General features: G+C 41.1%; 1 protein-coding gene and 1 long non-coding RNA gene across 2 annotated transcripts; one reads left to right on the forward strand and one right to left on the reverse strand.

Moving 5' to 3' along the window:
* Positions 1-283: 283 nt before the first annotated feature.
* On the reverse strand, positions 284-6,345 carry LOC307081619 (protocadherin alpha-3-like; the record flags this gene model as incomplete). The annotated part of the gene is made up of 3 exons (XM_079744867.1): positions 284-370; positions 515-2,452; positions 5,956-6,345. The coding sequence occupies 3 exons, from the start codon at positions 6,343-6,345 to the stop codon at positions 284-286; spliced, it is 2,415 nt and encodes an 804-aa protein (XP_079600993.1).
* A 3,961-nt stretch (positions 6,346-10,306) lies between these two features.
* Positions 10,307-11,496, forward strand: LOC307081291. Its single transcript, XR_013812137.1, has 3 exons — positions 10,307-10,437; positions 10,554-11,194; positions 11,297-11,496. It is a non-coding gene; the product is annotated as an uncharacterized lncRNA (long non-coding RNA).
* The last annotated feature ends 775 nt before the right edge of the window (positions 11,497-12,271 follow it).

Below are 12,271 nucleotides of genomic sequence, written 5' to 3' on the forward strand. Positions count from 1 at the left end.
ACATGTATTTTGATATAAAAGGAAATAATATATTTCCCATATTAAAAAAATAATCTTGATGAATAATATGTTTTTGTGTTTTTCTTAATCAAACTGTACATTGGAGTGGATGAAATATATTTAAGTATATCCTTTTAACAATTAATGCAGTTTGGAGGAAATTTCTGAAGCCAAGGTTTATGAACCACGATCCATACCCGCAAAGCACACTGTGAAGTTATTTTACTGAGGAAGAAAAGCTTTAAAATTTAGCAGAACACTCAAACCACTTATTAACAAGCATTTAGCAGAACCGCAATACCGCATGGACATCATGGACGGCAGCGGTCTCTTCAAGCACCATGGACAGCGACAAGACAAGGATAGGATTCTGAGTTGAATGCGTATCACATTTGGAACATAGACACCCATCAATATATTAACCATAGGGAAGTTACAATTCAATTAAAATGTTCATGTTCAAAACGTACTTTCCTGGCAAAAGTAAAACACTAAAGACTGAAATGAATCTTACCTCTGTAGATGTACTCCTCCTGTCAGGGACCACTAGAGTGTTCCCATTGATCCCCGGGACTATAGTAGATCCTATACTCATTCTGGGTCCAACTAACATGTAGCGTTTCTCTCCAGATCTGTACTGGATGCTGTGACACAGAGTTCCGTCGTAGTTGGTTTCTGGTAAATACTTTGAGGATACGTCCGTGGTTTTAGAGCACTGCATTGCAATCAGCACAATAATACTGATGAGAAAAAGAGTTGAAACTGAAGCAAGAGTTATCATTAAATAAAATATCACGCTACTATCCCCAATGTCAGTAACTGCACTTTTCACATCAGAAGCTGAAATGGCCTCTTTGGGCTCCACCAGCTTGACAACCACAGTAGCTGTTGCTGAGAGTGACACGTTCCCATTGTCTTTGACCAGTATGACCAGTTTATGTTGAGCCTCGTCTGTCTCTGTGAATGAGCGCAGTGTTCTTATCCGTCCAGTATAACGGTCCAAACCAAAGAGACTGTGGTCACTCACTTCCTGTAGTGAGAATAACAGCCAGCCGTTGTATCCTATATCAGCATCGTAGGCTCTCACTTTAGTCACCAGGTGGCCTGCAGGAACATTGCGAGGAACCTCCTCTACTCCTTCAGCAGAACCGTTAGAGCTGACCGGATGTAAGATAACCGGAGGGTTGTCGTTCTGATCCAGAAGAAACACGTTCACTGTCACGTTGCTGCTCAACGCTGGCGTTCCAGAGTCAGAGGCCACTATTTTAAATGTGAATGTTTTTAGAGACTCAAAGTCAAATGTTTTCAGTGCAGAAATCTGTCCGTTATCTGAGTTCACATTGAGGAATGAGGCCATATCTTTGGGACCCCCTTGTCTGAGAATATGATACGTTATGGCTGCATTTTCATTCAGATCCCGGTCAGAAGCACTCACTGAGAATATGGAGGCTAGCACTGCGTTGTTCTCTACTAGATACAACTCTACTGGATTCTTTAGGAAAGACGGACTGTTATCATTCACATCCGCTATCTGAACCCCGAGGGTCTTGGAGGCTAACAACGGAGGGTCCCCACAGTCTGCCGCGGTGATTGTTATATCATAATGAGACACCGTCTCTCGATCCAGCAAGCCCTTAGTGACAACGGAATAGACGTTGTCTTTATAGGTGGGTTTCAGTTCAAAGGGAAGGTCTTTGGTGAGGCTTAAAATTATTTTACCATTCACACCAGAGTCCTTATCCGACACGCTAATCAAGGAAATACCTGTGCCAGGTTTGGTGTCTTCTGGCACTGTGTTTGAGAGGGATGTAACTTCTATAGTTGGTGGATTATCATTCAGGTCTTGTACCTTTATGATTACCCTGCACTCGGATGATAGTGGTGGGGTCCCTCTATCTGAGGCTTGCACATCTATCTTATAAACCACTGCTTTTTCAAAATCCACTCCTCCTTTCACTTTAATTTCTCCACTTAAACTATTCAGTTCGAAAATGTCATAGATATTTCTGTGCAAGGCTTTCCCAAGGCTATACTCTATCTCCCCATTGACCCCTTCATCTTTGTCTATTGCTGTTACTTTTATAATTTCAGTTCCAATTGGAACATTTTCTTGCATTGTTACATGGTATGTATCTTGACTGAAAACAGGGCGGTTATCATTAGTGTCATGCACAATGACTGACACATTGAGAGTACCAGATCTGCGAGGCTTACCTCCATCAATGGCTGTTAAAATCAGCATGTGCTCGCTTATTTGCTCTCTGTCTAATGCCTTCTTCAAAACTAAGAATGGTATTTTATCGTCATCACTTTGCCGCACATCTATTTCAAAGTGATCGTTAGACGTCAATGTATATGTGCGAACTGAGTTTATTCCGGCGTCAGGATCACGAGCAGCTTGTAGTTTATATTTCATTCCCGGGGACGTTTGCTCGCCTATTTCAAACGTTTGCTCATTTTCAGGAAAACGAGGGGAGTTATCATTAACGTCCGTAATTTCTATGACTAGATAGTGGATTTCAAGCGGATTTTCAACAACAATCTTTAGCTCCAATTGACAAGCGCTGTCCTCACTGCACAACTCTTCCCTGTCGATTTTCCCATTCACGATCAAGTCTCCATTGTTCTGATTCACGCCAAAAAGAGAATCCATAGAAGTCGACATAATTCGGAAGCGGCGATCAATCAAAGAAGCTATGTCAATGCCAAGATCTTTTGCAATATTCCCAACGACAGATCCATGTTTTACTTCTTCTGGAATAGAGTATCTTAACTGAGCAGAAGCCTTTTCTTGGAAAAATAGCAATAGGAGGGACCAATAGAAAACAGGCCGAACAAAGATAGTATTTTGTACGAGGTATTTACTCCCCATGTTTAGATGAAAAAACAACGAGCATCTATAGCTAAAAAGATTGCGGTGCAAAGCTTTCAGATCAAAACGCCAGGTCCAACATGGTAAAATAAAGCGCACCTCGTCCTTCCGAATCCGTTCTGACTCCAACCTCTCCTCTATGCCGTTCTCAAACAAAAGGCGATGGGAGGAACGGAATCGTGCAGAGCCTTCGTGGTGGCATACTGACACCCAGAGGTGAAATTGTTTCACCTTTAACAAACGATGACTCCTGTTAATTTTCATATGCCTTTCTGGTGACATAGTTAGGCAATGCAACAAATTAATAATCCGATTCATCTTCATTTTGCAAGCCAATATTTTCACTTCATTACAAGCCCTCTCCAAGCAGGCCCATAATATCATTTAAGAGGTCTATAGTAATTTTTGTATTTTTTTGTATTCATTTGTTAAAGGCCTAACTATTAGTAATAGTTGTATTACCTTGACTAGTAACTTCTATCTGGCATTTTTATGCAAATTCGTTAAATTGAATCCCTAATAAACATGTATTTCAACTTTTCCAAAGATCACGATGCATTACGAAACTGTAGTTATAAATTGTTCGCAAAAAAATATATATAGAACAACGAAAATATGAATGCCTGACAAAGGAACCATTTTGCCACTATATTCCCTTAAAGATGGACGTCCAATAAATTAAATTCGATCATGGAAGAAACAATCCTCAAAAATCACATCATCCAGCATGTACTCCACATTAAAGTATAAAAAGGTTACGATAGAAAACTCGCATTAGCGCCTCGCTTGCCTGTTCATCCTCCAACAGGGGACTAACAATGAGCTTCGTTAATGGCTGAGCCTCTCTCACAGCCTGGCAGACCGAATAATGTAACACTGACACCCTGTGTGCCGCTCCATGTAGGACTACGTCTCACACAACGAATACCTTTCAATTATGATGTGTAATTTATGATTATTATTTCGGCCAGTGAAAAACAGTATTCAGCGCCATGGACAGCTAACACAAAAACGCCAAACCCTCAGTGTGAGAAAGACTTCAATTCAAGTCCTTTACCAAACAATGCAGATCTATGAACCCATGTTAGTATATGGAAATAAATATATAGTAAGCAACATATATATAGTTAAACATTAATTACCTCTGCAGATGTACTCCTCCTGTCAGGGACCACTAGAGTGTTCCCATTGCTCCCCGGGACTATAGTAGATCCTATACTCATTCTGGGTCCAACTAACATGTAGCGTTTCTCTCCAGATCGGTACTGGATGCTGTGACACAGAGTTCCGTCATAGTTGGTTTCTGGTAAATACTTGGAGGATACATCCGTGGTTTTAGAGCACTGCATTGCAATCAGCACAAAAATACTGATAAGAAAAAGAGTTGAAACTGAAGCCAGAGTTATCATTAAATAAAATGTCACCCCACTATCACCAATGTCCGCTGCTGCACTTTTCACATCAGAAGTTGAAATGGCCTCTTTGGGCTCCACCAGCTTGACAACCACAGTAGCTGTTGCTGAGAGTGACACGTTCCCATTATCTTTGACCAGTATGACCAGTTTATGTTGAGCCTCGTCTGTCTCTGTGAATGAGCGCAGTGTTCTTATCCGTCCAGTATAGCGGTCCAAACCAAAGAGACTGTGGTCACTCACTTCCTGTAGTGAGAATAACAGCCAGCCGTTGTATCCTATATCAGCATCGTAGGCTCTCACTTTAGTCACCAGGTGGCCTGCAGGAACATTGCGAGGAACCTCCTCTACTCCTTCAGCAGAACCGTTAGAGCTGAGCGGATGTAAGATAACCGGAGGGTTGTCGTTCTGGTCCAGAATAAATACGTTGACTGTGACGTTGCTTCTTAGTGGGGGACTTCCAGAGTCTAGGGCCACAACTTGGAACTGAAATTTCTTTAACGTTTCAAAGTCAAAGCTTTTCATCGCAGAAATGTGGCCATTATCCGAATTAATATTTAGGAAAGATGACATGTCATTCCGACTTCCATCCCCTCTAACTGTTTGGTAGATTATCGCAGCGTTTTCGTTTAAATCTTTATCGAATGCACTGACTGAAAATATAGAGGTACTGGGAGCGTTATTTTCCAGTAAATATAACTCCAGAGGATTTTGTGCGAACTCGGGGCTGTTGTCGTTTACGTCAGAAATCTTAACGCTCAGAGATTTAAAAGTGGAGAGAGGGGGCTGACCACAGTCGGTAGCCGTTAATGTGACGTCATAACGGGACATGGTTTCTCTGTCCAACTTCTCTTTGACAACCAATGAGTACATGTTATCCTTATATGACGGTTTCAATTCAAATGGTACATTTTCGTTCAGACTACATATCACTTTTCCATTCAGTCCAGAATCAATATCAGTGACACTTACAAGGTAAATGACTGTCCCTTGTTTTGAATCTTCCGGCACGCTGTCAGAAATCGACGTCACTTCTATCGCTGGTTTATTGTCATTAACGTCTTCTATTTTTATTATAACTCTACAATCTGTTGTCATTGGAGGCTGGCCTTTGTCAGAGGCTTGGATATCTATTTTATAAACATCCATTGTCTCATAGTCAATCTTTCCTTTGACTAGAATTTCTCCAGTTATTTTATCTAAGGAAAATAGTTCTACTATTTTAGCGGTACTGTCAGTTCCAAATGCATACTCAACCTGCCCATTCGTCCCCTCGTCTAAATCATTTGCCTTTACCTTTATTACAACAGTACCAATGTCAACATTTTCTCGTAACATAACTGAATAAACCTCTCGAGAAAATATTGGTCTATTGTCATTGTTATCAAGAACTAGTATAGTAACATTGAGATGTGCCGATTTATGCGGTTTTCCTCCGTCTACAGCTGTAAGAACCAGGCTGTAATTCGTTCTCTGCTCCCTGTCCAATTGCCGCTGCAAGACCAAAAACGGAATTTTGTCTTCTCCCCTATCTCTAATTTCGAGTTGAAAATGATCGTCCTGACTCAGAAGATAACGTTGTACCGAATTAATTCCGACGTCTGGATCGTGGGCCCCTGCCAGTTGAAATCTCGCCCCCTGCAGAGTGCTTTCTGCGATCTCGATCACCTTTTCTTTCTCCGGAAACATGGGTGCGTTGTCATTTCTATCTGTTACTTCCACGCTTATGTAGTGAATTTCAAGTGGATTTTCAATAACAATTTTGAGCTCCACTAAACACGCACCGCTGTGTTCGCAAATGTCTTCTCGGTCCACCTTCTGAGTATTGTACAGAGCACCATTGTTCTGGTTTACCTCAAATAGCGAATCTTTAGTTCCAGCCACGATGCGGAATCGCCTTTCCTTCAAAGTCGTTGGATCAAGCCCTAAATCCTTGGCTACATTCCCAATAACAGATCCCACTTTAGCCTCTTCTGGCGTGGAGTATCGTATTTGAGCTGAAGCAAGCGCACCAAAAAATAACAGAACAACGAAAATATGAAGGCCTGACAAAGGAACCATTTTGCCACTATATTCCCTTAAAGATGGACGTCCAATAAGTTAAATTCGATCATGGAAGAAACAATCCTCAAAAATCACATCATCCAGCATGTACTCCACATTAAAGTATAAAAAGGTTACGATAGAAAACTCGCATTAGCGCCTCACTTGCCTGTTCATCCTCCAACAGGGGACTAACAATGAGCTTCGTTAATGGCTGAGCCTCTCTCACAGCCTGGCAGACCGAATAATGTAACACTGACACCCTGTGGGCCGCTCCATGTAGGACTACGTCTCATACAACGAATACCTTCCAATTATGATGTGTAATTTATGATTATTATTTCGGCCTGTGAAAAACAGTATTCAGCGCCATGGACAGCTAACACAAAAACGCCAAACCCTCAGTGTGAGAAAGACTTCAATTCAAGTCCTTTACCAAACAATGCAGATCTATGAACCCATGTTAGTATATGGAAATAAATATATAGTAAGCAACATATATATAGTTAAACATTTCTTACCTCTACAGATGTACTCCTCCTGTCAGGGACCACTAGAGTGTTCCCATTGCTCCCCGGGACTATAGTAGATCCTATACTCATTCTGGGTCCAACTAACATGTAGCGTTTCTCTCCAGATCTGTACTGGATGCTGTGACACAGAGTTCCATCATAGTTGGTTTCTGGTAAATACTTGGAGGATACGTCCGTGGTTTTAGAGCACTGCATTGCAATCAGCACAATGATGCTGAAGACAAAAAGAGTTGAAACTGTTGCTAAAGTTATCATCAAATATTAAGTTACATTGGTGTCATTATCATTATTTGTAACACTTTTCACATCAGCGGCAGAAATGGCCTCTTTGGGTTCCACGAGCTTGACAATCACAGTAGCTGTTGCTGAGAGTGACACGTTCCCATTGTCTTTGACCAGTATGACCAGTTTATGTTGAGCCTCGTCAGTCTCTGTGAATGAGCGCAGTGTTCTTATCCGTCCAGTATAGCGGTCCAAACCAAAGAGACTGTGGTCACTCACTTCCTGTAGTGAGAATAACAGCCAGCCGTTGTATCCTATATCAGCATCGTAGGCTCTCACTTTAGTCACCAGGTGGCCTGCAGGAACATTGCGAGGAACCTCCTCTACTCCTTCAGCAGAACCGTTAGAGCTGACCGGATGTAAGATAACTGGAGGGTTGTCGTTCTGGTCCCGAAGAAACACGTTCACCGTAACTTGGCTACTGAGTGATGGCGTCCCAGAATCCGCAGCGAGAACTTGGAACTGAAATGTTTTCAACTTCTCGAAGTCAAAACTTTTGAGCGCAGAAATGTGACCGTTTTCCGAAATAACATTCAAGAAGGATGATACATCTTCCAGTTTCCGTTCTCCTCTAACCAAACTATAAGATAATGCAGCATTTTCATTTAAATCCTTATCGAAAGCGCTAACGAAGAAAATCGAAGTGCCGGCGACATTATTTTCAAACAGGTAAACATCCACTGTATCGTGTGGGAATTCCGGACTATAATCGTTTACATCCGACACCTGAATGTGTAAAGTTTTGAACGTGGACAGGGCGGGTTCGCCAGAGTCAGTCGCTGTTATTGTGATGTCGTATTCCGAGACGGATTCTCTATCCAGCCTCTGTTTTGTTACTAACGAATACAAATTTTCTTGAAATGAGGGCTTTAACTCAAATGGCACATTTTCTGATAGACTGCATACAACTCTGCCGTTATTTCCTACGTCTTCATCGGTAATACTGATCAAAGAAACGACTGCACCTGGTTTTGAGCCCTCTGAGACAACGCTTGACAGGGATGTGACCTCTATATCAGGTTTGTTATCGTTAACATCCAGTACTTTGATGATAACCCTGCAGTCCGTACTCATTGGTGGTTGTCCTTTATCCGAGGCATGGAGGTCTAGTTTATACACTTCGGCATTCTCAAAATCAACATGACCAGTTATACGAATTTCACCTGTTAGTGTGTCCAATTCAAATGTGTCATACATCTGGGAGTCAAGTTCACTTCCAAAAAAGTATTGTACATCTCCATTTGCCCCCTCGTCTTCGTCGGTTGCATTCACCTTTAAAACAATGGTTCCATACTCAACATTTTCCGGTATGGTTGCGGTGTACACCTCTTGGCTGAATACGGGAGGGTTGTCATTTGAATCAAGCACTGTGATTGTGACGTTCAGCGTTCCTGATTTGGGACGAACCCCGCCATCAATAGCGGTGAGGATCAATGTGTGCACGGACTGTTTTTCCCTATCTAGAGCCTTTTGCAAAACCAAAAACGGTATCTTGTCGTCTCCTCTTTCTCGTATTTGCAAATTAAAATGTTCGTTCTGGGTTAGTTTATATGCGTGCACGGTGTTTGAGCCAGCGTCCCGATCACGAGCCGTTGGCAACTGGAAACGCTTACCGGGGCTGGTGGACTCGGATATTTCCAGTAGTTTATCATCCTCTTGGAATTTGGGCGCATTATCATTTATATCCGTAATATCGACGCCAACGTAATGTATTTCCAAAGGGTTCTCAACCATGATTTTTAGGTTGATCGAACAAACAGCATTTCTACTACATAGGTCGGTGTACTTTGCGGCCAATTGATTTTCGTTTTGAAATGAGAAAACCAAAATCGGGAAACAAGCTGTTTCCCGATTACCAAATAGAGATAGGAAAACAAAAATCCGAAAATGACCCATTTTCCGAATTTTGTTTTGATAATAGAAAACGGAAAACGGTAAAACAACCAGTTTTCTGATTTTCTTTGATGTGCTTAAACATGGACATCGGGAATTAAAATACTGCGTGGAAATCTTCTTTCTCAATTTTGCGAAGATTTTTGTGTTGTGACCCGGAAGCTATCAGTAGTTGGCGGTGTATTTAATTTGGAGCCAAGCTATCAGTAGTTGGCGGTGTATTTAATTTGGAGCCAGACATCCTTGAGACGCACCTCAAAATGGCATTGCACGAATAAGCAGGTTTTATTTCAGAACACCGAAATAATGGAATGTCCTGTGGGGATATCGCCACTGCGTTATGCACCCAGTTTGGAACTACACGGGGGTTTTCCGAGAGGAATGTGCGGAGGTGGTGTGCTGAGCAGGGGCTTGTCAGGGACTTCTGCCCTGATAGTCAACTTGAAGTTGAAGTCGCTGAAGGTACTCTCGAGGTAGGTTTTTTTTTTATCATCCACCTTTCACGATTACCGCTTTTGTAAAACATACAAAGGAATGCTACTCTTACATAAAAAGCTGACCACAGTTATAGGCAAAGTCGGGCATCTGACTGGTGCTAATGCAATTTTTGGATTTAATTCATAAACACGTTGGTTGTTAATCAACAGAAAATATTTCTGTATTTTTAAAAAATGCACGTCTTAATCACATTATTATCAAATGTAACATTTAGCATAAAATTTACATTTAAACTAAGATGATTTATTATTTATAATTAAATATATATATTTAAGCAATATAGTAGGCTGCGAGTGGGGTAGGTAAGGGATATTCCCACGGGTGGTGTTCGGCCGTAGGTAACAGAAGGTAACAATATCCCTTACCTACCCCACTCGCACGAGTACTATATTGCTTTTATAAAACAATTTTATATTCAACCAATTAACATTTCAACACGAAGTTATTGATTTAAAAAATGTTAATTTCACCATTGTTTCTCCGCAACAAAAAATAGTTCCAGTCAACGTCTTGGTTTGGAATTACAAGAACTAACAGTTATCATCAACGCGCTTTAGAATATCATCGCAGAGTGATTTATTATTAGCTGTGAAAGTCCGAGTTGGGATGTCCTGGGATATTCCAACTCATGGAACGTCTCTCGTCCAATCAGAAACAGCTTAATAACTCGATAGAACCCAATTGTTTTATAATATGTATATATATTATGTATGCCAAACATCATACCTACCCCCCCCCCCCCCCCCCCCCCCCCCCCCCCCCCCCCCCCCCCCAGACTGGATCGTCTTTTGGTCGAAAAATGATGACTGGATATCTATCCGCAAAAGGGGTTAAAGCTTCTGAAGGCAGAGTGGGCAATGTGTTGAGAAGTATTCATCAACCCTACCACATTGCAAGACAGCAGGTAAGGTCAAATAGCATTGTGTTTTCTACATTTCAATAGAACATACGTGTTGAGATTCTAATCATACGAATGAAAGATTATTGAGTTTTTATTATAATGTAATTCTTATATTTTAGGGTGCCCGGAATCTGAACCCCATACCCTACAATGCAGAATACATGGGTCACAAGCTGCATGTAGATCAGAATGAGAAGCTTGTTATGTTTGGAGTGACTCATGTTATGGCTATCGATGGTTTCAGCAAGAAGGTGGTCGGTCACTCCACCATGCCAATAAAGAACAACATCGTGATTTATGAGGAAGTGTACTGGTAAATTAACTTCACAGACTTTGTAAGGTGGAACCCAAAGTTGTCTCCTTAGGAGGACCCAGACTTGAACAAGTACATTAAAAAAGGTTAAAACCTAGATTTGTAATATGGAAATAATTAATTTGGAAAAAACAAAAAACTTTTTCCCTCTTCCAGTTTCTTAGTTCATTTTCCAGTTTTACTATTATTGATATCATTCCAATTTTGACAAAAAAATGTAATTGTCACTTTAGCTGGCCATGGCTAAGAGACTGATGCTGTTTATGTATATTTTATGTTTGTCGGTGATTTATCTTCAGGCCTGCTGTTCTTTCCTATGGACTATGGGACCAGGTCAGAGTTGACTGTGGGAAAGAATTATATCTGGCTTTATTCATCCAGGAAAAACTGGCAGAACATCGACACAATACTCAAAGGCAGCCCTACCTTCAGACACCTTCTACAAGGGTAAAATAAATGTGTTGTTAAAAATGAATCCTGGTTTCTTGCCATTGAGGCGTATTTCTAATGAGGGCATGCAGACTGACACTATCCTTATAACCTGCACAGAACCATGTGATAGAGAGAATGTGGTCGGAGGTGAATGCTTGAGTCAACTACCCTTTGAAGACAGCTCTGGTACAGCTGGTGGACCAGGAGGAACTGGACATGGAGGACAACACATCCAGGTATTGTGTGTCAAACCTGACATGCCAGCTGGCTAGGATTGGCATCACAAATGTCGTACAGGCATGGAATGCACACAGGATCCCAGGTATGATTAATTTCATTTTGCTGGCTGTATTACAGGCATAACTTGCTAATAAAGCAGTGTAAATTAATTTTGATGTTCTATTGTAGAGTTCAATCTGAAATGGATTCACAAATGTGTAGCTCAAATTGCAACACTGCAAATCCAGTACTTACTGTAGAGGGGCAGATTCAATTAGTAAAACATGTTATTAGTTAGAATCAAGTTTTTTGGACATTGACCATGTTCTTGCTATTTTAGGTGACTTCTACAGGTTTGGAGTTGAATGTAAATGAATACATGCTCAAAGCACAGACATTCATCTTTAATTTGAGGGCATTTACATTGGGTGAATTTTGTAGGAATGACCCTCATCTGAATGAAGCTTAGTCATTATTGTCAACTCCAATATGCTGTGAAAGACAACTAAAATAACAAGTCAAAACATCATTGGCAAAATGATTACCTCCCCACAAGTGTAACCCCTTTAATCTCACTACTCACTTTACTGTCTTGTCTTCTTACCAAACGAACTGGCTAAAGAAGGGTGTCCTGCAAAACTTTCTGAGGACCTTCTGCCAGTCGGTGCAGTTGCAGCTGACCTGTATCAGCAGGAAATGGGATCAGCCTTGAAAAGAGAATCCATTTATGGAAGTGATCCTTTCCCCTCTGAAGAAGCCCAACAATGGACTGAAACTGAGTTTGGTTCTCTCTTTGATTTGCTATCCCTCTACCAAAATGTGGTTAACCATAACTATGGCCCTTTTAAAAATGCGGTGAGGTCTCTGATTGAT

The sequence above is a fragment of the Pollachius pollachius genome (genome assembly GCF_949987615.1).
Source record: "Pollachius pollachius genome assembly, chromosome: 10".
NCBI classification, from domain to species: Eukaryota; Metazoa; Chordata; class Actinopteri; order Gadiformes; family Gadidae; genus Pollachius; species Pollachius pollachius.